The sequence below is a fragment of the Lissotriton vulgaris genome, unplaced genomic scaffold (genome assembly GCF_964263255.1).
Source record: "Lissotriton vulgaris unplaced genomic scaffold, aLisVul1.2 SCAFFOLD_836, whole genome shotgun sequence".
In the NCBI taxonomy this organism is placed as follows: domain Eukaryota; kingdom Metazoa; phylum Chordata; class Amphibia; order Caudata; family Salamandridae; genus Lissotriton; species Lissotriton vulgaris.
Window position 1 is genome coordinate 625,266 of NW_028241934.1, and position 26,768 is coordinate 652,033.

The 26,768-nt window shown below is 49.0% G+C and overlaps 1 protein-coding gene across 1 annotated transcript in view; it reads left to right on the top strand.

Annotated features, from left to right (window-relative positions):
* LOC147669133 (condensin-2 complex subunit G2-like) overlaps positions 1–26,768 on the top strand; it is a 399,698-nt gene that overhangs the window by 361,006 nt on the left and 11,924 nt on the right. The window contains exons 26-27 of the mRNA XM_086948201.1: positions 18,408–18,508; positions 18,613–18,715. Of these exons, the coding sequence (XP_086804327.1) occupies positions 18,408–18,508; positions 18,613–18,715 (204 nt within the window). The remainder of the gene's footprint in view (positions 1–18,407; positions 18,509–18,612; positions 18,716–26,768) is intronic.

The following is a 26,768-nucleotide window of genomic DNA, read 5'->3' on the forward strand; positions in this document are numbered from 1 at the left end:
TTTATAAGTCGCTTGAAATTCTTAACTCTGAACTTGATGCTAACCCCGCACTGTCTCTCCTCCCTTCCTTTTCTCCCCAGGATGGGATCTCCAAGTTGGGTCTTTCTGTCTTCCCTCAGCTGGCTTTGGAAGAATTAAATCGCCTCCTTGATAACACCAAATCCTGCTCGCCTTTGGACCCCTGTCCTTTGAAAATTCTGAAGGCCTGCAGGGAGGTGGTTTTTCCTCCATTATTAGAGGTTATGAACTTGACAATTACAGAGGGGATTTTTCCCCTCCCTTGGAAAACAGCAGTCGTTAAACCTCTTCTTAAGAAGACTTCTTTGGATCCGGGAGTTTAAAAAAAATTTCGTCCCATCTCCCTTTTACCAGCGCCGGCCAAGATCCTTGAGGCTTATCTTAACCGCCATCCCTCCTCTTTTCTAGAGAGCTCAAATCTGGTGGATGTCTCTCAACATGGCTTTCGGAATGCTCACAGCACGGAATCTGCCCTTACTGTTGGGATTAACAACATCCGCTCCAAGGTCGACAGGGGCCACACTACCCTTCCGGTTCTGCTCGATCTTACAGGAGCCTTCGACACCCTGTCCCCTTCAGTCCTGATTTCTAGGCTCGAGGGGATTGGGGTTGGAGGTTCCGCTCTTAGTCTATTGGCTTTCTTTCTCCTTCCCAGTCAGTGCAATGTGGGGTCCCGCAGGGTTCTTCGTTAAGTCCCCTACCTACTATTTGACATTTACGTGACCCCACTTGCCAAAGTGGTGAGATCCTTTGGATTTGAGGTGCTGTCGTACGCCAACGACACTCAGATTATGGTCTCTATCACTCAATCGGTCAACGATTCAGCCCTCAAGTTCAGATCATGCATGGAGGCAGTATCCCAATGGATGATTCAGAACTTTTTAAAACTGAATGGGGAATAGACGCAGGTCCTAATTTTTGGTGGAAATCAGAAGATCTCCTCTGCTAGGAACCTTGGAGTCCTGATAGATTCTGCACTCTCCTTTGACATTCAGATCAATAGGACTGTATCCACCTGCTGCCACATCATCAGGATGCTAAGAAAGATTGCTTCCTATTTGTCCCCGGCTGCCCGGAAACAAGCCACAGTGCCTTGGTTTTTTCAAGGCTTGATTACTGCAATGCCCTGTACAGTGACATAAATAAGAGCTCTGTCCATCGTCTCCAGATGGTACAAAATGCTGCAGTCAGGGTGGTTGTGAACCTCCCGAGGCTTGCCTCAGTAACTCAGGCTAGGAAGAATCTCCACTGGCTTCCTGTCCACTCTAGGATCTCCTTCAAACTCCTCTGTTTTGCCCATAGGGCTGTCTATGGCTCTGGCTCGGAAGGCATCAGGTGCCTTGTCTGTGCCTATACTCCCAGTAGAACACTCCGCTCTGCCTCTAAGAACATGCTCTCTGTCCCCAGATTTTCTTGAGCTAAGTGGGCTGGTAGAGCCTTTTCCACCTTGGTTCCCAAGCTATGGAATTCCCTCCCCTCAGAACTGACCAGTCAATCTTCACTGGTGGTCTTTCGCAGACATCTCAAAACTTGGCTTTTTACTAAGGCCTATCAGTAATCTCTGGATTGGATACTATGAGACTATGTGTTTGTCTGTCGCCTGCGCCTTGATGCCCTTGGGCTTGGTTGCGCATTACAAATCCCCGTTCATTCATTCCAAAAAATCCTTTATCACAGGAATCTGGAAGAAGGATGTCTGTGAAGGGCATTTCCTGTAGGCAGTCAGCGCAGCAAAATGAACCTTAATAGAATGGAAATTAAGGCCAGACTGCGCCAAATACAAAAGTTATGGAAGGATGACATCTTCCTTGGATGTCGTCAGATCATAGTTCTTATACGTTCACCAGATGCAGAACCTCTTCCACTTGTAAGCATAGGTAGTCCTAGTGGAAGGACGCTTAGCCTCCCTCAGTATGTCCATACAATCTTCAGGAAGATTCAAATGGCCATATTGCACTATCTCAGGAGCCATGCCTCCAAACTCAAAGACGAGAGGTTGCGGTGCACCATCTGCCCCCCGAACTTCGTGAGAAGGTCCGGCCGCACAGCAGCTGTATGTGAGGAAGGAGAGACCGGTGAAGTAGGTCTGTGAACCACCACTGTCTGCACCATTCCGGGGCAATGAGGATCATCCGCGCCCTTGACTGGGACAGCTTGATGAGCACCACCGGAATCAGGGGAATGGGTCGAAAAGCATACAGAAAGCTGTTCGACCAGTTGATCCATAACTCATTCCCCAGAGTCCCCTGCTGGTAATACCTGGATGCCAAGTCTCGGCATTTTCTGTTGTCCGCAGTGGCGAACAGATCCACGGCTGGAGTGCCCCACCTGGCGAAGACTTCTTCTAGCATTTCGTGGTTTTCCTGGATCAGTCTGCTGAGTGCGTCCGCCTGAGCATTCTGCACACCTGGCAGATGGGTAGCCGTTATCGTCAGTCCTCTGGCTAGTTGCCAGTGCCAGATCGCCTGCGCTTCCTGTGACAGTGTGCGCCATCTCGAGCCCCCCTGCTTGCTGAGGTAATACATCGTGGTCGTATTGTCCGTCTGTACAAGCAGAGAGTTGTTCTGGAAGGACAGATGAAAGGCCTTCAGCGCCAAGTGAACAGCTCTGAGTTCCAGGAAATTGATGTGGTACGTGGACTCAGTCGGGGACCACGTCCCTTGGATCTGTAACTGTCCGGAATGTGCTCCACAGCCGTGGAGAGAAGCATCCGTCACGATAGTCTGAGTGGGAATGTCCTTGTGGAACGGAATTCCCTTGAGGAGGTTCTCTGCTGAACACCACCATCTCAGGGACTGCTGAGCATGCAGGGACAGTTGTATCCTGTCGTCCCAGTTCCCTCGCCTCTGGTCCCACTGATCCTCCAGACATTCCTGCAGCGCCTCATGTTAAGGCGTGCATGTGGAGTGAGGAAGATACAAGAGGCCATCGACCCCAGTAGAGAAGACACTGTCCTCACTGTTGTAGATGGAACAGCCATGAGAGCTTGAGCTTTGCGAAGGAGCGATGAGCGTCTCTCCTCCGAAGAAGACGCGCTTGCTGACAGCGTATTGATGGAGGCTCCCAAGTACTGTAGGCACTGGACAGGAATCGGGACAGACTTTGACATGTTTATGTGCAACCCCAGCTGGTTCAACAGAACGGCCGTCCTGTTGAAGTGCAATTGCGCTTCCTGGAAGGTGGAGGCTTTGATCAACCAATCGTCCAGGTTTGGGTAAACAAACACCTTGTTCTTTCTCAGGTGTGCCGCCACCACTGCCATGCACTTTGAAAAAGTCATGGGCGCAGACTTCAGTCCAAATTGGAGTAGGGTGTATTGATAGTGATTGGTGCCTACTTGGAAGCGCAGGAACTTCCGGTGTTTCCGTGCAATGGAAGCATGGAAGTATGCATCCTGCAGATCTATCGCGCAAAGCCAGTCTCCCCTTTGCAGCTTAGAGTAAATCTGGTGCAAAGACAGCATGCGAAACTTCTCCCTGCGAATCCATTTGTTTGCTTGTCGCAAATCCAGAATGGGCCTGAACTCGTTCTGGTCTTTCTTGCGTACCAGAAAGAAGCGTGAGTAAAGACCCTTTCCCCTTTGAGACAGAGGGACGTCTTCTATCGCCCTTTTTCTTAACAGGGTATTGGCCTCCGCCTGGAGCTCCCGCAGTTGGAACTGCGAGCAAACCGGTGGAATCACTGGAGGCGGGCTAAGAAAACGAAGACTGTATCCATTGCAAACAATATTCAGCACCCACTTGTCCGGAGTTATTTTTCACCACTCTGCCAAGTAGTTTTGTATGCTTCCCCCCACCGGAGCGGGTAACGGACAAGGGGGAAGTAGCACCTCAGGGCCTAGACCCGGCCGGGCCCTTGTTCGCGGCGGAGGACTGTTGACCACCTCTACCCCTCTGGCGCTTTTGGAACGGCCGCCGCTGGTACTGCTGCTGCTGCTGCTGTTGCTGCTGTCCAGCCTGCAGACCGTGCCCTCTGTCCTGCGCACCGTAACGCGTCTGGAACGGGCGGAAGGTCTTCCTCTGTTCCTTCGGCTTCTCCGCATGCTTGCCGAACAGGGTCGCCCCTGAAAACGGTAGGTTGGCGACCCTCTGCTGCGCCTCTTGCTTCAGTGACGTCAGAAGCAGCCAGGCGTGGCGCCGCAGGCTGATCCCATGGCAGTACCCGTGGGCTGCCAAGAGCGAGGAATCCGCAGCCGAGCTTATCACCTGGTTGGAGACCATCATCCCCTCATTAATGATCTCTTGGAAATACTCCCATCTATTCCTGGGCATGTGTTCCAGGAACTGCTGCAGGGACTCCCATAAGGCCCGGTCGTAACGGCCCAACAGAGCCGAGGCACTCGCGGCCTTCATCGAAGTGGAGGCCGTACCGCAGACTTTCCTGCCACCCGAGTCCATCAAGCGGCTCTCCTTGTCAGGAGGCACTGTCGACGACGGGGCGGTGGCGTGCTGTTTTCTTGCCGCATTCACAATCACCGAGCCCGCTACAGGGTCCGAGCGAAGGAACACCGGGTCTGAGTCCGGGGCCCGGTATTTCTTTTGCAGCCTGGAAGGTGCCGATTTTGTAGAGGCAGGGGTGAGGAAGAGCTCCATGGCAGGTTCCTCCAGCCTGGCACCAAGGGCAACAAGGGGCAAGACAGCTGTTTCTTGTGCAGGGTCTCGAAGATGACTGAAGTCGATGGCGTGGGCACCGTGAGTGTAATGCCCAGTTTTGCCGCCCCACGAAACACCTCTTGGAAGGAGACGATGTCGTCTACTGAAGACACCCTCGTCCGAGGGGAGTCCGACAATGTGGGTGAATCTTTCTGGGCACTGGACGATTCCGTGTGGCGGGACCTAGACCTGTCCCTCCTGTGGCGCTGTCTGGACCGTGTGGAAGAGCGACGGTCACAGATCTGTCCCTCTGTCTGGAGCGAGATCTCAACCTCCTCGCCTCAGATTATCCACTGGCCGTAAAGGAGGGAGCTGTGGAGGATGCGGGAGCCTAGGACGTGGAGGCCCCGTAGGCGTTGTAGGGAGATGAGGCAAAAAAAAGAGAGACCTCGGTGGAGGTGGCAGTGGAGGAGGAGGGTTATGAGGAGGAGGAGGAGGCGGTGGAGGTGTAGGATTATGCGGAGGAGGGTCCTTGGGCAACGCGGGAGGCGTAGGCGTCCTAGGCCGTGAAGGCGAAAAGGTCTGGGAGTACTCCGAACCCAGAGACTCTACCACTCTCCTTCTTTTCTGCGCCGGTCTTGACAGAGGTGACTTCGAGGCCGACCTCGTGGACGAGCGACGCCGCCGCCGCGACCGTGGGCTCGTGGAAGACGAGGAAAGGCTGACTACAGAGCCCTGGGAATCCGACCTGGCCTTAGAACGCCCCCTGGAAGTCGATTTTTTTCCTTCTCGACGCTGACCTCCTGCTCGACATCGATGATCTCCCTCTCAACGTCTAAGATCTTCTTGACGTCGGTGATCTCTTTCTCGACGTCGATGATCTTCTCGACGACGAATGTCGAGTAGACGTCGAACGGCGGTGTCGCCTCGACGGCGAGCGCCGGTGCCTTCCAGACCCATCACGACATCGATGGCGTCTCGACGACGAAGCGGTCCTCGACGTCTACGTCGTCCGAGGTCTCTAGGTCAATCCCCTCGACTTTGCTTCAACCCAGAGCCCTGGGGAGACAGGGAGCAGACAGTGGTCATTCCTATCAACGCCGACCTCGAGGGTATCGACGTTGACAGAGACCTGGGCTGTTTTCTGGCCTTCTCTTTCCTGGGGAGCCCCCCAGAGGCTGAAGTACGGGCAGAGGAAGAGGCCTCTCCATGCCCAGACCCACCTTGACCTTACGGTCTTCTTTGCTCCAGTCCTTGGAGCCGAGATTTCTCTCTGTCCTTCAGGGTCCTGTTGGAGAACTGCTGGCAGATCTCACAATCCACAGGGACATGAGAAGAAGGGAGACATAGGATACACACCCTGTGTGGATCAGATTTGACCTTCTTCCTGGCACACTCAGGACATTTGTCAAATAAGGAAGGCATATCTGACAAAAGAGTGGCCAAACTCACCAGAAGACACCAGTAAAAGGAAGAAAGGGCAAAACATGTAGAGTGAAACACTCTAAACACTTGAAAAGTGTAAATAATTCGACAAAACACTGAAAAAAGGGAGAGCTCAATGCTCCAGGGTCCTGCTAGCAGGAGCCGGAAAAAAAGAACTGAAAGTGGAGGGAGTTGCTGTGCTTTCTGGGATACCGAGAGTTCTGGAAAGTTTCCTTAAAGGCACGGTATCCCTTTTTAAGGCACATAATTGCAGCCTATGGGGGGCTTGTCTGTCCGCCCCTTCCTCTCTATCATTTCAAGGATTTTGAGAAGGGGAAGTTTCTCGATGGGTGAAATTTGGCAGACTGTGTTGAATATGATATTGGTGGAATATCCTTTGCATTTCTAGTTGAAGTACTGGACAGTGTAGCCTTGCAGGTATAGGCTGCATTATTTGTCTTTAATTCTCTCTTAAGTGTCTATGCTGGACTGCTGAGAAGAAAGCTTAAGAGATTATTTTTGATTGCTCCGGGGTCCCCGCACATGAGTGGGACTATCCACTAGATTATGACAATACACAGAGATCCCCTACTACAGAACTTTACATTCTGTTTTTAATACATTTTTCATTGTTTGACTCCGGCCCTCCTGTAGATTACACCAACAATGCTTTCTCAATTTATAGAGCTTACTTATGAAGACCATCCTTTTTTCTGCTTCTTTAACAATATAGCTGTTTCAATCCTTTTGATTTTCTAATCCAGGTCTGCTGGGGGGTAAACAGCCTTTACAACGAAACTGTTACAACGCACTACCATTACGACGCAACCATTACAACGCACTACCATTAAAACGCATTGCGCTGGGGGGGGGGGGGGGGGGGGGGCGCTCTAGGATAGAGAATAGATTTAATTTACTATCCAAAACCTTCCCTACTATCCACGGGGACTGGAGTTGGAATAGTAAATTAAACTATTCACTATCCAGCACCCCAAAGCGCTATGCGTTGTAATGGTATGCGTTGTAAAAACTGCGTTGTAACGGCATGCGTGGTAAAAGCATGCGTTGTAACGTCATACATCCCTGCTGCGGGGATTGATCTGAAAAGGGCTTTCACCTTCTTTATTAGATTGCTTTTTCAGTGAGGTCCTCATCTATATTCCTGTCCCCCATTTTCTTCAGAGCAGCCTTGTTGCAAAAAAAGTCGTCTTTTGTTTTCTCTGCCATGACAGTCTATGAAGGTAATACACTTTGTGAGGAATTGGGTTGTTGGTAACGTAAGCCCTTCTCAAGCAACAACCACAATCTTTGTCAAGGTGAACCAAAAAAGTCAATAAATTAACCCTATGGTAGCTTAGCTTAAAAAAGGCGGGCTTAACCTTGAGGCACAAAGCACCACTCACTGTAATCTGGTTGTGTGAGACTGGTTGCATATTACAAGTACGGGCTGATCGAGATGCAACACGTCCGGATACAGAAGCTAGGTTTGTCTAACTGAAAATGTTACCTTTTAAAGTTCATTGTAAAGAGTTCCATTTGCAGTTAAGAAGGGCATGGGGAGTAGAGAGAGCGTTGCAGACATTCTTTTCTATACCGTGAAGAGCAGGCTGGCTGTCGCATATGGTCATCGCTTTAGTACAAACACCCTGTTGGGCGTCGTGGACGGTAGTTGATGTAGCTTTGCGTCGGCTATCACCACAGCTATTGATGCTGTAGCTTGAAGCGTACATCTTGCGTTGCCGGTCGTCACTATAGCATTGACACCGGAGCTTCGCGTTTGCGGTCGTCACTACAGCATTGACACCGGAGCTTCGCGTTTGCGGTCAATGCTGGTCACAAAATTCTTGTGGCGAACAAGCCCTCTCGCGGTTGCGAAGAGCCCAAAGCTTCAGGATTACTGCAGCCCACTAGTAGCATTTAATTTTCCAGTCCTGGGCACCTGTAGTACCATTTTACTAGGGACTTATATGTAAATTAAATGTGCTAATTGGCTATAAGACAATTGTACCGTGTTTTAAGGAGAGAGCACCAGCCTTTTGGCACTGACTAGCATTAGTAAGGTGCCCTGGTTCCTAAAAGCCACCAAAAATGGGTCAAGAAAACAATAAAGGTGAGGGCAAAAGGTTTGGGTGTGACACTGCAGAGGGAGTCAAGTCCAACACTTTCAAAGATGTCATTGGCTGTAACGAAATTCAGCAGCCAGAAGTGTATCTTGATGAATAGGCAGTTCTCAGCAGTAAATTAATCTCATCTATGTGCCTATCCTGCTCCATTGTTTGCAAAAGGAACGAGGATTGAGGCACTTGTGAGTGAGAAATCTTTTGGTGTCAAGTGCAATAGTGCTGTGTATGATACTTTGCCCGTTTCTCCAGTGAGTCCTTTGGCCCGTCCATCCCTCTCTCATTATCATCCGGAAGTCTTGCTCCTAACTACTGCTTAACTGTGGCCCTATGTGCTCTGACATTTCTCCAGGATACATCCTGATCACATATTTCTGGCAGTTCTGTACTTGCTCTCTTGTCTCAGGATGAGGGAATCACAGCTGGCCCCAACACCAATAACCATCATTTGGACTTGCATGGCATCCGTTGAGCCAAAGACTGTGGTTTAAATAACTAGATAGCCGCCTCTATTTCTGCTGCATGATTTTGAGTCTCCTGTATTTGGTGAAAAGTAACCAGTTTGAGCAAGAGATGGGGCTCAATGGAAAATCTCAACAATCTTGGGTCCCAACCAGTAGGGCCCCAGCAATGTAAGTGCATGTAAAGCCAATGTTCATGGGCACCTAAAGATTTGAATTGACTGAACTTCAGTGATGTTGAGCCAAACCTTGACATATTATTTGACCTCTTATCGAGAGAATTGAAACGATAAATGTAGCCTTTTAGCCATAAGCAGTCATTTATCAGTTGCAATGCTCGGTTTGACTTTGCTCAAACTTAAATACTTAGCTACTAAAGTTAACTAAACCATGGGATTTATGAATACCTCTATTTTTAAAACTAGGTTCAAGCCCTGTGGAGCATGCGGAAAGTTAATGCTGATAACGGATCCGCATGAGGATTGCGTTTGGTGCTGGTCATCTGACCACGACGTCCAAGGATGCTCCAGCTGTAATAAGATGAACCTGAAGGCGCTGCAAGAGAGAGAGGCGAAGCTGCTCATTGAGAAATTGAAGGAGAAGAGAGGTGGAAGGCGTTCGAGGTCCGGCTCGAAGTCTAGGTCGGCTTCGAGGTCGTCTAAGGGTCATGCTTCTCGATCTAAGAAGAAGCACAAGAAGAAGCATGGGTCGCAGCGTCACTCTGGAAGAGAGTCTGATTCGAAGTCTCAAACATCGACATCGGAAGGACTATGTCTCTTCTTCGTCTGTTGCATCGAATCCGGAGTCGCAAGATAAGCCTTCTCCTGTGACTTCTCCGGAGCATTACCCGGCTCCAGCTTCTAATCCTTCCCCGGCGCCGACACACTCCATCTCTGGAGGAGGAGGCTCCACTGCCTGAAGGGTCTTCGATTCCGATGGATCCTCCCTCGGGTCCGGTTGGCCCGACTCAGATTGTGCCACAACAGGGTCAGTGTCTGGGACCATACCCACCCTTTCCGTGCCCGGGTCAAGACCCACCGCATTATTTAAATACGATGTACGGGATCTTTTCGAGAGCCATGAACCCCTCTGGAGCATCATCTGGTCCCATGGGTCTAATGGCCTATACTCTGGGTGTTCCGCAGACTTATGCACAGGCACCGTTCATGCCTTTTATGCCGGCAACGCAGTCCTGGCATTTCCCGGCTCAGAGGTCCTCGGCGCAGATACCATATTCACCGGCTCCGGTTCTGACTCGACCTCGTACTTTCCAGGCTGTACCTCAGATCGGAGTACGATGCCGGCACCGGCACCAGCTCCGTCGGAGTCGGTTGTGGCTCCATCGACGCCGATTGCGAGGATGAAGTCTAGGCGGGAAGCTCAAAGGCTACTGGAGGAGCAAAGGTATCAAGCAGAGGAGGGAGAACTGCTGGAGGCTGAGCACTTGTTTGAAGAGCCTAAAGAGGCAAATGGCCTAGAGTTATCTCCGGAGTGGGCGCTTTCTTCGACTCCTGATGTCCCATCAAAGGATGTCGCACCGTATCACACGGTCATTAAAAAGTTGGCTGAGCTCTTGGATTTGAGTTTGCCTACTGCAGAGTTTAAATCTAATATATTAACAGAGGTGCTTCATTCTCCCTCTTCAGTTGTAGAACCAATGTTGCCATTTAATGATGCTATTACAGAGCCGGTAATGAAGGTGTGGCGTAAGCCCTTTTCGTCTCTTGCGGTATCGAAGGCTGTAGCGAGAAGGTATAGGGTTGCTCCTGGAGATCTGGACTTTTTTTCATCTCATGCGTCTCCTGAGAGTCTGGTAGTTCAGGCAGCCTGTTCCAAGAAGTCTACCGGAGCCTTCCCTCAGGTACCAAGTGATAGGGAGTCAAAGAGATTGGACCAATCGGCAAAAAGGTTTTCTCATCATCCAGCATGGCCTTAAAATCTACAAATGCAACATGCCTTCTGGGGCATTTTATTCACGCACTTATGGACTCCGCGAAGCAATTGGTACCAAAGATACCTGAAGAGGACAGGCAGAACTTCAGTGAGGTTCTAGCGGATATGCAGGCTCCCACTCGCCAGGTCATTCAGAGCGGTTTGGACACAGCTGACTCCGTGGCAAGGATCATGGGATCATCCGTTGCCACCAGGAGAGCTGCTTGGCTGAAGACTTTTGAGTTTTCTCCTGATGTGCAGGTGACTTTGATAGATCTTCCTTTTGATGGTTCGGGTCTGTTTGGCAAGAAGGCAGATGCGGCCTTGGAAAGATTCAACCACAGTAAGGCGACGGCTAGGTCTCTAGGTCTGCAAACCAGAGGTTCTTCGAATAAGAAGTTCAGGGGATTTAGAAGGTCTTCCTTTCACTCATACAAACAGCCACAGCAGCAGCAGCAGAATTCCCTGTACAAAGCCTACAGGGGCCGTGCTCGAGGTAGTCAAGTCTCCTCCTCCTCTTCCTCCTCCTCCTCCTCCTCTTCCCAACCCGCTCCTGTCACAGCAAAGCAGCCCTGGATCCACCATTCTGGATCATGTTGGTCCTGTGGGGGCAGGGCCGGACTGGGAACCAAAACCGACCCTGGCAAAATGCTCGTCGAACGCCTCCCCCGCCCAGCGCTTTGCCAGGGCCGGTTTGCAGCCGATTTTGTTACAGGGCCGATTTTGCAGCTATGCCCTGTAACAAAATCGGCCCCAGGGGGCAAAAGCCGCCCGCACCCGTGCGGCGCACTGGGGAATTGCCCGGTGCCCGCTATGGCCAGTCTGGGCCTGTGTGGGGGGTCGGCTTACTCATTTTCTGCAAGATTGGGAATCGGTCACATCAGACCTTTGGGTTCTCAATCTTGTAGAGAATGGGTATGCTCTTCCCTTTCAGGAATTTCCCCCAAATTACCCTCCTTCTCAAGGATTTTGCACGGAGGACCACCTACTTCTCCTGCAGGAGGAAGTCCTAGCGTTACTGAGAAAAGGTGCAATAGAGGTGGTTCCGGAGCAGGAAAGGGGTCAGGGATGCTACTCCTGGTATTTCTTGATACCCAAGAAGGATGGCAGGCTTTGTCCAAACCTGGACCTCAGGATCTTGAATCGCTTTTAGAAGCAAGAGAAGTTCAAGATGCTCACCCTTGTGCAGGTTCTTCAAGCGCTGAAACAAGGGGACTGGATGGTGTCGATCGACTTGCACGATGCGTATTTCCACATTCCAATGCTGAAGTCGCACAGGATGTATCTCCGCTTTACGGTAGGATCGCAACATTACCAGTTTGCGGTTCTTCCGTTTGGTCTTACTACTGCACCTCGAGTCTTCACCAAGGTGATGGCGGTGGTGGCAGCCCATCTCAGAAGGTCGGGGAGACCAGTATTCCCTTATCTGGACGACTGGCTGATCAAAGCAGAGTCGCCAGAGAAGGTGCTCCATCATCTGCAGGTTACAACTCAGTTGTTGTACAGGTTGGGTTTCTCAATAAACGTGCCCAAATCTCACCTGGTGCCCTCTCAGCACAGCTTGTTCATAGGTGCAGTACTGGATACCACTGTGTGTCGGGCATTCCCTCCTCCACAAAGGATTCTCGACATACAGGCAATGATTCCTTTAATTTACAATGGAGCGACTGTTCCAGTCCTGAAGGTCTTTCGCCTGCTCGGTCTGATGGCTTCCTGTATTCTGTTGGTCAACCATGCACGCTGACACATGAGGGCACTCAAGTGGTTTCTCCACAGGCAGTGGTATCAGCACAACTGAGATCTCCGGGAGTCAGGGAGGATCTCCAGAAAAGCTGCGGCGGATCTATCTTGGTGGAGCGCGGAGGGCAATCTGTCTCAAGGAAAGCCCTTTCATCTGCCTCCATCGGTGGCCACAGTGATAACAAATGCATCCACCCTAGGGTGGGGTGCTCTGGGGGATCTGGAGATCAAGGGTCTTTGGTCTCCAGAGGAAAGGTTGCTTCACATCAACCTTCTAGAATTACGGGCGATATGTTTGGCGCTCAAGGCCTTTCTCCCTTCCCTTCGCGGTCAGTCGGTTCCAACACTACCGCGATGTGGTATGTCAACAAGCAGGGAGGAGTGGGTTTGCATTGTCTCTGCAGAGAGGCTCTGTGTCTCTGGGCCTGGGTTCAGGACCATTAGATTTGTCTGATGGCAAATCATCTGGCCGGAGTTCTGAACGTGCGTGAAGACAGTCTGTCGGCAGTTCTCAGCCGACCACGAGTGGAGGCTTCATCCAGAGGTAGTTCGTCACTTCTTTCGGACGTGGAGAACTCCTCAGGTGGACCTGTTCGCCACTCACAAGAATGCTCACTGCCCGTCATTCTGCCGGTCTCCAGTATCAGATGCAGGGAGCTTTGGGGGACGCGTTTCAGTTGAGTTGGGGCTCACAACTCCTTTACGCGTTTCCTCCCATACCCTTGATTCCTCGAGTTCTGAGGAAGATTCGCCAAGATCGGGCCTGTGAGAAGTTGGCCTGATATGCAGTGCTCACTATTCTAGTTATCACTATGTATCAGTCCAAACAACCCTTATTGATGATTGGTTGTAAGTCAACCGTAGACCAGCTATCCTAGTAGCATGGACAAGAGCAGTCTTTAGGCTAAACTCTAGAGGGCGAGTTAAGCCAGCTGTTATACCATCACATATACCCCTTGAACACCAAGTGAAAGGACACCACACAAGTTGTTATGAAAATAAAAGTATATTTATTTAGAACACAACAGCCCTGGACTCTTTATGAGGACAGGGCGCTAAGCACAATACAAAGCTCTTTATGAAAATACTGAAAGTCGCACAATTTACACAAATGCCCGAGGGGCACGAAAAACCATATACTCTAAAAGTGAAATGCGAAATTACTAGCAGGTAAGTACTACTCTAATAGGCTTTAGGATCGCTAGGACTGGACTACTGAACCTTCAGATTACTAGCAGGAGGCCTAGGGAGATCGGGTGCAGAGTGTGCACTCTCACGCGGGATGCGGGACAAAGTCTAGGGATGCTAGATTTCGTAAAGTTAGTGTTATCGGACGAATCCGGCTAGGTAGAGCTGAAACGAAAAAGGATCTGGACCCTTGGATAGTTAAGCTATGCTGGAGCACCGAAATGCTGAGATTACCTAGCCCAGGGGCTGCGGCTGCATAGGTCTGAAAAGACGTCGGGAATCCTCGTTGCAGTCTATGGAGCCTGAAAGAAGAAGTTGCTGGCAGGTGACCAGTGATGAAGTTCGATGTGATCCAAGCCTGGATCGGTGATGGAGGATACCTGTAAGCAGAGGGGACCAAGTTCTGAATCACTAGCCAGTGATTAGATGGGCACCAGGATGGCACCGGACGATGAGTGGGCGACACTGGGCTCTGCAGTCTCTCGGACCAGGAGGCGTTGTCGGCGACCAGGATGGAGGTGCGAGCTGTCCCACGAAGGTACCTGCTGTCGACGTCGCTGGACCCAGGATTGGGGCAACAAGTCTTGGCAAATGCAAGCCCACGCGGTGGACTCAAAATGGCGTCTGGAGTGGACCAGGAGGGTCCGGGGTGCTCCTCTGTTGGAGGGGAGCAAGGGCCAGTCTGGAGCAACCAGACCAGTGGTGGTGGTGTTGTCGTCGTGGTGCGTCGTCAGGAGGGCCACAAGCCAGCAGGCAAGTAGCTGGACAACGCGGTGAGCAGCAAAGAGCAGAAGGGCCCCACGCAGATCTGGTGGATGCTGTGGGGCTGGACTTCGGTGCTGGAGCTGCTCAGGGTTAGGGCTTCTCAAACCCCAAGGCACTCACTCGAGGATCCCTAGGCGGTCGTGCTGGATAAGCCTCGTGCAGTTCTGAAGATGGCCGGTCCCTCGAGGTCTCGTCACACCCACGGATCTCAGCTGGGCTAATGATGTAGGTAGAGGTCAGAGGTGCCAGGGAAGCCGGGTCTCGTTGTGCTGGTCGGTCGGATTCCTGAGGAAGGACGTGCAGAAAACCGCAGTGTTCTTAGTTGGTGCCCGCAGATGCAGGGTCACTACTCCTTAGTCACAAGGTAGAAATCTTGAGAAGAAGTCTTGAGTTCCTTTCGTAGAAAGTAGTTTCAGGATTCAAAGATGATCTAATTTTGAAGGGTCCCCGCTCCCACCTTTATACTAAAGAAAGGGGCTGGTACGGGACTAGGTCCTGCCCATGGGTGGGACCAGGGAGGGGGTGGTTACACCCCTCTCCCATGCCGGACTTTCCCCAGCTCAGGGGCTGGTGTGCCCCTGGAACTGGTTCTAGCCGGCAGATGCATAGTGAGCACCGGGGTGCCACTTGCAGTCACCTTCCTATTCAGCCCTGCCTACCTAGGATACACAAAACCCTGTCTGGGATGGTGCTAGCACCGCCCCTGACAGGAAACCCTTTGTCCAAGCTCTCCTCGCTGGAAGGATTCCCAGCAACAGGAGGTCAGACTTGTGTCTGTGGTGGCAGCATCCATTTTGTGATGCTGAGGCTCGAGTTAACTTTAACCGGGGTTCACAGTTACACACATGTCGTGTCCCTCTAGAAGGGTGGAATGCTAACCCCGTCGCCAGAATTGGCGAGGGGTTAGTATTCCAATTCGTATGGCACCTTACTCGACATGTTTTGATAAAGCGATACCAGAGTTGGCATATAACCGCGAGGATTATAATGCACTTAAGAGTATATGGTATGCGTTATCATGGAACAGCTATTAGGACTTGGTTCCGCAAGCTGCAAACGGGCTCAGCTCATGCCAGAGCACCATCTCACATGATTCCAAGCACTCTGCCTTCAGGATTGTTAAGGCCTGCCATAGGAGTGACTGATAGGAATCTATGTGTCTATTTTAGGGCTAGATATAGGTATACTATATCTACAGCAAAGGGTGATTACACCACCTTGCCCCAGCTGTCGTGCAGCCAGTTGTGTCAGATTTAGTTGGCCAGCCAGGGGTGGCATAATACATGCTGCAGCCCCTAGTAGGCCCTGGGTACACCTATGCCCTGAGTTACAGGGTCTGATAAGGTGGCCCAGTACCAATTGGATATGTACCTAAGGTACCTGGAATCCATTTTACAGAGAGAGCAGTAGGCCTGGGGTCCTGATTGGCAGGGTCCCAGGCCAACTATGTCAAAAACCAGCTAAAATACAGGGCAAAAAGTAGGGGGCAGCCATAGTCAGGATCTACCTTCCTACAGGGCCCAAGTCATATTGATCGCCCCGGATTGTCCAAGAAGGGTGTGGTACACAGATCTTCTCCCTCTCCTCGTGCCCTCCGCTCCGTCCCCCTCTCAGGGCAGACCTTCTTCCGCAGTCGCAGGGGCAGGTTCTACACCCCCACCTTCAGCGCTTACACCTTAATGCCTGGAGATTGAACGGGGCAACCTGAATTCTTTTTCTCTCTCACCTGGCGAGGTGGATGTTATTTTATCACCCAGGCGGCACTCCACCAAGTCTATCTATTCCTATAGGTGGTCCAAGTTTGTCTCATGGTGTGGAAAGAAGTCCATTGACCACTTGAAGGCTTGCTTGTCCGACATTCTTCAGTTTGCACTCTCTTAGGCTCATCAGGGATTTGCTGTAGCGACAGTGAAAGGTTATCTTTCGGCTTTGTCGGCATTCCTTTGCCTGCTGGACCAGCCATCCTTATTTAAGTCACCTGTTGTTTTAAGGTTCTTAAAGGGTCTTACAAATACATTTCCTCGCACTCCTTTTATTGTGCCTCAGTGGGACTTGAATCTTGTCCTTACTTTCTTAATGGGTTCACCTTTCGAGCCCTTGCATAGGTGTCCCTTGAGGTTGTTATCTTTTAAAACGGTCTTTCTGATTGCGATTACCTTAGCAAGGAGGGTAAGTGAGCTTCAAGCTCTTAGTTCGAAACCCCAGTTCTTGACTATTCATGTTGAAAGAATGGTACTCAGGACCAGGGCTGCTTTTCTGCCTAAGGTGGTAACTCCCTTCCATCTGGGTCAGTCCATTACCCTCCCTACCTTCTATCCTCTCCCTCACCCCTCCAAGGAGGAGGAGAGACTTCACCGTCTGGACCCTAAGAGGGCGGTGAGCTTCTACCTTGACAGAACCAGGGAGTTCCGAATTGAGATCAACTCTTCGTGGATTTCGTTGGCTGCAGGGAAGGCAGAGCGGTGCACAAGCGCACGTTGTCTAGATGGATTGTCTTGTGTAGCAAGATATGCTACTCCCTGGCCGGTAAGGAATCTCCAGAAGGTTTGAGAGCTCATTCTACTAGGGTAAAGACCTCTACATCTACCTTGTCTAGAGGTGTTCCTGTGGAGGACATTTGCAGGGCGGCAACTTGGGCCTCCCTCCACACTTTTGCAAAGCATTATTGTTTAGATGCAGAGGTGAGGAGGGAATAACACTTTGCTTGTTCCGTCCTTCAGGACTTCTTGGTATAGAAGGGTGGACACCCTCCTCCGGGAGTAGGACTGCTGTGGGAATCTATTCACAAGATGAGGAATCCACTGGCAGATATATCCGTCAGAAGAGACTTGGGTCTGTGCATGGCTAAATGTAAGTCATGATATGATATCTACCTTTGCGCTATATGCCTGAATAAACCAGTCTCCCGCGAAAAGCTTGGGCTCCAATAACACTATAGCCTGTAAGCCTAATTCAGATGCTATAGCTTTTAAAAGAGGGGAAATGGGCAGATAATTTTAGATTAAGTAAGTACAGTACTGAACCCTTCCCATTCACGTTTTTATACACAAAGAACAAGTTACTTACCTTCGGTAACGCTTTTTCTGGTGAATACAGTATCTGCCTCTGGATTCCTCACTAACCCACCCGCCTCCCCGTTGTCCACCCTTGTATACCTATAATAGTTGCTATTGCTTTTGTGCATGTTGTTTTTAAGGCAATGTCTTGTTTCTTTTTGCTCTACTGCATTGTCTTCACACTGTGTGTGTTATTATTATTATTATTATTATTGCATTTATTGAGCGCACAGCTACCCGGAGGTTTCCCGGCGCTTGCCTTGGGAACCCGTCCTGGCTTTTCCCTGTGAGATATCCCCTACAGGGCATCCCCAAGGTGAAAGCCAGGCATCCCGCCGCAGGGGGGCCGTTGTGGAGATTAAGCAAGCTTAATGCCCAGAGTTGCAGAGTGAGAACCCATGATTAGAGCAGGCACCGAAGCGAGAATTATCAAGTCCGTGGACATTTGAGCTCAAGACCCTGCCGCGTCGGGAATTGAACCCTGGTCCCGGGTCTGACCTCAGCTTCGGGGTCTGCCTGCTCTACACCGTGAGCCACACTTCTCCACCTTGATTATTTTGTACTGTGTACCCTGTGTGTATATATACTGTTGTCAGTCCGTCTGTGAGCCTCGAGGGCATGGAAAAAAGGGCGGAGCTGATGTAATCTCGCCGACGGGGTCCTATTATGGATTCAGTGATGTCAGCGGAGCCGTGCGCGATGCCGTGCTTCTGTGACGTCGGCGTGAGGAGCTACGAAAGAATTTCCGTATGTTGCTGACGCAGGGGATATTCACAAGGTGAAGGTTTATGTCATTTGCAATCAAGACATGCAGCCAGTGATTCTCTTTTCAACCTCATAGGCACAGGTTCATCCTGTAGACACTGTTAAAATGAGTACTAATAAGTTGGCTAAAACCAAACATTTGTCATTTGCAGTCTAGTTGCTTGAAGGCGGTGAATATGCCCTTTACAGATACTTAAGTCATGTGTTACTTTGTCCATTTGGTATTGTAAAGCTAGACATCTTGTGAAGAGTGGAAGCAGTAATGTTCCATGTGAGTCATGCATACAGCTGAATATGATTTGAATGTGATGAAAATATCCTATTTAATCAAAAATGTTCTTACAGGTCCTTCTTAACTGAGTTGGCGGACTGTATAGTTTCTGAGGAAGTTGAAGGAATTATAAGCCTTACAGCAGCCTTGTACATTGTGCTTGCAGTAAACAAAGGTCAGTTTTAATATCGTATTATCTGCTTGTAGAAGGGTTTTTTATGGGTGCATTCCTCATTAAGACAAAACAGTAACTGTGCATTTGGTTTGTTTTCCATCTAGGTAAAATCAAGGATGTCTCCAGCAAAAATATTGCCACAACCATTTTTAGGAAGATGAAAAAATATGAGGAAATTACATTGGAAGCCACGGGTAACCTTGAAAGGTATAAACATATATGTAAATAATTGCAGTAACTTGTTTTGTTCAAAACCTTTATTTTGGTCATTAAGACCATAAAAGTATGAATACAAATACAATCAAAATCTTGGCAATATAAAATGGATAAAAACGAATCCATCCATCCATCATATAAAAGTCAATGTGCATCATCTTTGCATGCCAAGGTAATTAGCTGCACTAGCTTATAGGCTGAGCCAGTAAGCTAAGGAAAGTGTATGTGCATTAATAACGAGAGAAGAAAAACACAACCTGGGTCCAATAAAATTCAAATTGATTGTAGGGACTTGTTTCATTTCATGGTGACAATCACGACATATGGGCACTAAGTAGAACATACAGTGCAAAATTCCCAAATTATCTAGTGCTAAACGAAACGTTTTGATTATTAAGCAACTATAATTTGGCATAAAGTATGCTAAACTAACTGTTAAGTTTAGATCGTTCAATCGGGAGCACAGGAAACACAGGTATAAAAACGAGCGACTTTATTTATCAGGTTACAACAGTGACCTCAGCCACAGCTGTTTGTCACCAACTCCGCTTAATGACTCCACGCAGGGAGCTTGAATTGGAGCGTTCGTCACTGTGACATTCCAAGGCATGTCACAATGGCGTCAACCATTGTAAACACAGGGAAGGGGTTGAGTGGCGAGGCCAGGGTGGGCCCCTGCAGTAGAAGATAGCACACATCCCCCTCCTTTATACAACTAGGAACAAACAAACAAAACAGAAGGGAATGCACATGGGTAGTTATTAAGTGGCGTAATGCTGCAAATACCTTGGGCGGTACACCTTCCTGTGACTAGCCCTGGGGAAAGGTTGGGCTTGTCCTGAACAACCCTTCTCAGGCGTTTCTCCCCTCCTCTGTGTCTCCCTCCCACTCTCTGGTGTGTTGTCGGTGTCCACCGTGAGAGAAGTGTACCTTACCACCCTCCCCAGATTCCAAATCTTTCCTTCTTTGGTCTTGACAGCATTCTTAAATAACTTTACAATTTTGGTAAGCTTAGTGAATTTGGACCAAACTGCTCTACCAGTGGGTGCTTTGATTTTGATTAGATCGCCCACCTGGAATCTCACATCTTTGACAGCATGTAGCCTGTCAAACCTGGCTTTTCTATCATTCATGGCCTTAAGTTCCCGGTCTCGCCACTGCGACTCATTATTTTGGTCCGTCCACCCTTTTTGCCACTTCATCCACCAAGGTACTAACTTAGTGTTGGGCTATGAGCAATTCGAAAGCCGTCTTGCCAGACGTTGTACGACCTCTTCCTTCCAACATATCCCACTAGCCCTGGCTAACTGGATCCACTCCTTGATGGTTGTTGACCATCCCATTCGTCTCCGACTGATGCAGTTCACATCGCTTGTGTACTATCCCATTACTCTCTAGGAATTCTCTCATTTATTCAGAGCAGAGTTGCACCCCATTGTCCGTCAATAAGCTTCTTGGCAAACCTTCTCTGGTGAATTACTCCTGCAGAAAATCTATGACCACCCTCGTGGTGATCTGACACAAATTTCACTTCTGGCCACCTGGAGTAAGATCCATGAGCACCAAATGTAAGGTGTGCGATGTTCCCCAGTCAATGGGCCCACTGTGTCCGAAGCTGTGTCTACCCATGGACCATGGGAAGAGGCCTACACTGCATGGGTGGTGTGTGCTGTTTTAGGATCTTGTTGCTGGCAGAGCATGGCACACAGTTTCTTATCTTCCTCTCAATTTCGATATCCATGCTCGGCTGCCATTAGTCTAGCCGCAACCTTTGTTTGGTTTTTGTGACTCCCAGGTGCCCCTCATGGGCCAGGGTGACTAAACTATCTAGGTCTCAGGAGGACCAACCTGGTACCTCTGAACTGACAATCATCGTGAGGGAGAGTTCATTTCTGAGCATCCAGAATGGTCGAAGCAGTTTTTCCCGTTTGTCTTTGTCCATCCAACCTCCCTTTGTCTTCTCACAGACTTTCTGTAGGAGCTCGTCAGCTCTGAGTGCTTCCTTCCAGCTACCCTCTTCAATGGCTCCTTGAGTGACAACACACACATTCTCCGCTAGTATTTCTTTATCAGCCTCCATCTCATCCTTCCCATCGACTGCTTCACCACGGTCCTCACTCACCAAGCGAGAAAGACAGTCAGCTGCCAGGTTCCTCACTCCCGGTACGTATTCCACTTCGAACGTGAACTCCAGGAGGTTCACAACCCATCGTCTGATCCTACTCAAGATAGAGTCCAACCCTTTTTTGCTGAAGACTTCGAGTAGGGGCTTGTGATCGGTCCTCATGTGGAACTTCATTCCCCACACAAAGTCTCTGAATTTGTTCATGACCCAATGTGCCGCTAGCGCTTCTTTCTTGATTACTGAGTAGTTGACCTCTGCCTTGCGTAGCGAGCGTGACGCAAACGCTATTGTTTTCTCCCCTCTTTCTCCGAACTGCATGCTGCTCCCAATCCTTTTGAACTTGCGTCAGTGGTCAGTACGGTTTTCATGCTCGGTATAAATGGTTTGAGATTGGGTGCTTCAGCTAGCACCTTTTTTTGTATCTTCAAACACCTCCTGGCACTCCACACTCCATTCGAATGTCACCCCTTTCCTGAGCAGATAGCATATGTGCGTCTGGCAAAGTTCTGCACAAATTTACTATAAAATTCCACCATTCCCATGAAGGATTTTATTTCCTCCTTGATACTTGGTGGTTCACGGTTGACAATAGTGTTTTGTAGATCTGCTTTGCGGCGAATGCCCTCCCTTGTCAACACTTGTGGCCCAGAAATTCCAGTTCCGCACAATTAATCTTGCACTTCTCTTTCTTCACCGTGAGTCCTTGTTCTTGGAATCTTTCCAGGGCCTGCAGCAGCCTAATCTCGTGTTGCTTGTCATCCCTTCCGAAGGTCAGCACATTGTCCTGGTAGCACATGACGCCAGGAATGCCCTTGAGGAGTTTGCTCATTATTCTTAGAAAAACTGCAGCGGCAGATACTAGTCCAAACGGCATCTTTTTGAATTTGTATGCCCCCATGGGCGTTGCAAATCCCGTGAGTTCTTGTGAGTCGGGGTGTAGTTTGACTTGATAATAAGCCGAGGTTAGGTCCAGTGTGTTGAATACCTTAACCCCTTCTAAGGTGCTCATCTGTGAAATGTTAGGAAGGGGGTACTTGTCGACTATGACTTCCTTGTTTAATGCTCTAAGATCGATGCACAAGCGCACTGACCCATCCCCTTTTTTGGCTGCAACGATGGGTGCCAACCACTCTGGGGCCTCTACTGGTTCGATCACTTCCAACCAGCACAATTTCTCCAATTCTTCTTTCACAGCCTCCTGTATGGAAATGGGGAGATTCCTAACCTTAGCTGTAACTGGCTTGGAACTTTCTCTGAGTTTTATTCTGTGGGCATAGTTTCTGAGGCATCCTAATTTCTCTGTGAAGACCTCTTAAACTCTTCCTCTATCCCCACCCTGGTCTTCCTCGCCTCCTGTACCAGTATCTGTGGATTCTTGTTAGGATTAAGGTAGATGCCTAACTCTTACTGGGCCTGCCACCCCAGGATGTTGTCCCCCTTCTTGGACACATACATTTTTGCGACAGTCAACCTGTCCTTGTAGCCTACCGTCCCCCATAAATAACCCTTCATCTGTATGGGCTGACCACCATAACCTCCCGGTCGTGCATCCATTTTCTGCAGCATTAGTTTACCTTTTAATACTTTCTCAAACTCTTCTGCAGAGATTGTCAGTTTTGAACATGAATCAAACATCGCCTCAATTCTGGTTTCTTCCACAGCTATAAAGTCTTTGGGGTTTTTCACTGCACCTGTAAAACTATCTCATCACAGACACGGGCGTTACAATCTTTACTGTTTCCTGTAGCTAGCATTGCTTCTGCAGCACTGTCTAGAGTGTCCCTTCCTTCCACACTTGTTGCATATTGTTTTTAGAGCGGGACACTCCCTGCCACTCGCTAAATGACCTGGTCTGCCACACCGGTAACAGTTCCCTTTGTATCCCCAACTTCCTTTAACCTCTTTCTGTTCTTTTTTTGCTCTTTAACTGCAAGTACACTTTTGTTCTCGACAGAGACCTCACTCACCTTGGCTTTCTTTTCACTGCCCTGCTTAATTTCACTCAAACACTGCATCATGTGCTCTACTTGTTTTGCTACAATGAGCGCTTCCCCAAGGGGCGGGTCATCCTTTAGCCAAAACTCTTCACATACACGCCCAGTCTTACAAGTTAGGACAAACTGGTCACTTATCCGTTTCTCACAAACTCCCCCAAACTTACACTTAGAGGCCAACTTTCGCAGCCCACAAACTCCACCGTTTCTCCCTCCTTCTGTCCTCTCCTTCCAAATTGGTAATGTTCAATAATTGTACTTATTTTAGGTAAGAAATGGATGTCTAGTTTCTTTAGACGTATCTTCTATTCATTCAACCCCTTCGCATTATTAGCATTCAGCTCCGGAAGATGTTCTAGTATCTCTTGTCCTTCAGCACCCAGGTAGTGCATCAGCAAAGCTACTTTTCTTTCCAGACCCAAATTTGGTCCACATACTACTGCGTAGTTCTGGACACTGTTTTTCAATTTATTCCGCTTGAGGGTTGGCTCCCCTGGAGTGGACAGAAAGAAAGGTGGGGGAGTGACATTCTGCATAGTGGCTTGTGGGCGCTGAGATGACTGAGCAGGAAAAAGAAAAGAAATGAGTGCCCTGTGATGTTTCCCGAAGAACCAGTGAAGCACCACAAGGTACCCTGCTAGATCGGACCTTCACACCTTACTAGACATTGCCATGAATATACAGTAGACAGCAATACCACCATTAAATAGTAACTTCTTTCAGTAGCAAGGGGAAACTGCTGAGAAGGTGGGGGGGAAACAGTCATTGTAAGTGAAAGAGCTCTCTCTCGTTCTGCTAGCCGTGAGTGGCAGAACGATTACATCCTGAGATTGAGGAAACACATCCCCTTCTCTGCCGTGACCTCTACAAAAGCAACAGGCTAGTCCTCCCTGTGGTTCGTTCACATGCTGGCCCATGACTGTAACACAGGCTCCTGCAAGTGTCTCCCCTTCGTGTCAACAGTGCGCACTATTTTCCTACCTGACGAGTAATGGAGCGTTGTCAGTCAGCGGGAGAAATAGCTAACAGCGACTACCCTGGGCAGCCACGACCTGGGATTTTCTGACAGGATCCCTCTACAAGCTGTGCCAGTCTGCGTGACCGGCAGTAAAACGTGCGTGAGGACGGCTTCTTCCTCACAACCCGCAGATTTCCCCTCAGAGCGGGCACTACGCTCCTCGCAGGATGAACCTTCCCTAGTTGCCTTGTTGGGTTTCGGTGCACAAGATCGCAAATGGCTTCAGTCAGCGTGACAGGACTGCTATAATATCCACAGCCCCCTGTCACGAATTGAAATGACACAGTTCAAGGCAGCACCTCAGGCACGCACTACCCAGCCCCAGGCTGTCCTCCCAGGCAAGGCAGGTTTCCCTGAGCAGTCCCCCTAGCAGCGGTCACGCTGTGATTTGCTAGGCGAGCAAAACGGGACTCCGACTGCTGCCTCAAGACGCCCCGCTCCAACGATCTTCTCCTCACTACACCACCACACTGGTGTGACCACAGACTGATGAGGTGCCCCCAGCTTCTGACCTTCCTCCTCTGGGCCCAAGGGTCAATCGCCCCGTTGACAGTAAATGTAACAGCAGTCGAGGGTACCACCGGCAAGTAATCGCTACTTCCAGACAAGTGTTTAAATAACGTCTCTGGCAGAAGGTGAATGGTATTCCTTCCTTGCACTTTTAATTATTCTTGATCAACTTGTCTTGAACATGTGCTCCACTCCTTAGCATGCGTCCATCAGCCAGGCAGCAAGGAACTCTCCTCATGTACAGATGCTGTAATCTGGGAATATTCCGCGTGTTGAGGTCACCTTCATTTGCGCTCCTTTCCTCTCAGATCCCATCCTCCGTCGCCCGTGTTAACTTTAGATTGTTCAATCAGGAGCACAGGAAACGCAAGTATAACAAGCATTTACTATGCAATGGTCTCGGCAATATTATAGGTAGAGCTATTGGTATTGCTTTTTTTTTTATCCCTAAATAAATGGCATTGTCATTTCTGTTGGCATTAGCGTAATATTTTGCATATGTGATACCTATTGCATTAGCAGAGAGAGAGTGAGGTAGTGAGATATAGAGAGAGAGTGAGGTAGTGAGAGAGAGTGAGGTAGTGAGATAGAGTGAGTGAGGTATTGAAACAGTGATGTAGTGAGGGAGAGGGATGTTGTGAGGTGGTCAGATGTAAGCAGAGAGTGATGTTGTGATGTAGTGAGAGAGAGAGGTAGTGAAAGAGACTGAAAGTGAGTTAGTGAGATAGAAAGAGTGAGGTAGAGAGAGAGTGAGTGATGTAGTGAGTTAGAGAGAGAGAGAGTGAAGTTGTGATGTTGTGAGATCTAGAGAGAAAGTGAGGTAGTGATATAGATAGAGGGGAGTAGTGATGTATAGAGAGTTATGTAGTGAGAGAGAGTGAGGTAGTGAGAGAGTGAGTTAGTGAGGGAGAGGGATTTTGTGAGGTAGTGAGCTAGAAACAGTGAGTGGTGTTGGGACGTAGTGAGATAGAGAAAGATTGAGGTAGTGAAAGAGAGAGTGAAAGTGACTTAGTGAGAAAGAGAGAGTGAGTTATCGAGAGAGTGATGTAGTGAATTTTTGAGGGAGTGAGTTGTGGTGTAGTGAGAGTGATATCGAAATAGATAGAGTGATGTTAGGGAGAGAATTAGGGAGAGAGAGAGTGAGATAGTGTTATAGATCTATTTTGAGTAGTGATGTAGTGACAGTTTTTTTGTGAGAGAGTGAAGTAGGTAGTGAGAGATAGAGAGAGTGAGGTAGTGAAAGACTGAGGTAGTGAGGGTGCGAGTTGTGATGTATTGAGATAGAAACAGAGTAATGTTGTGAAGTAGTGAGCTAGAGAGAGAGTGAGGTAGTGAATGAGAGAGTAAAAGTGAGTTAGTGTATTTGAGAGAGAGAGAGTGAGGTAGTGAGATAGAGAGTGAAGTTGTGAGGTAGTGAGAGAGTGATGTAGTGAACTTTAGAGAGAGTGTGTCGTGATGTAGTGAGGTAGTGAGAGATAGTGAGATAGAAATAGATAGAGTGAGGTAGGGATGTAGAGAGAGTGAGGTAGTGAGATAGAGAGAGTGAAGTTGTGAAGCAGTGTGTTAGAGAGAGAGATATTTACTGTGGTAGTTATATGGTGATGCTGTGAGAAAGAGAGAGTTGAGTAGTGAGGTAGAGAGAGAGTGAGTTAGTGAGAGATAGTGTAGTAGTGTGAGAGATAGTGAGGTAGTGAGAGAGATAGTGAGTTAGTGAGAGAGAGAGTGAGGTAGTGAGAGAGATAGAGAGTGACGTACTGAGAGAGCGAGCCAACCCCACACACATACAGACCCACCCACACAGAGCCACACACATACAAAGTGTATCACGCAGACATACATACAGAGCCACACATACAGAGTCAGCTAGACACACATAGAGAGCTATGCACACAAATATACAGAGCTTCAGACATCCACATACATAGCCACTGACTTACACATATAGAGCTAGCCACAGCCATAGTCACCTAACACACATAGTGAGCCAGCCACATAAAGATACTGAGCCATCTATACACACACATAGAGGCAACTATGCACTTATTGAGCTACACATACACTGAGCTACACAAACGCACAGCTAAACACATAGAACCACACAGACATACACAGAGCCACACACAGAGCCACACACACACACACAGCCACACACACACATACAGAGCCACACACACAGAGCCCCACACACAGAGTTACACACATATATCCAGCCTAAACGTAGGTACAAACAGACAGAGCTACTTTTAAATAGAGACACTTAGCCATATCGGAACCACTTCGTGCACAGCGGTGCACAACGCTGCAGGGAGCACGGAGACACCACGGACCAGGTTGGACCTAGAACAAAGAGAAAAAACATAAGATTGGCAAAAATAAAAATATGCCTTACCTCTTACA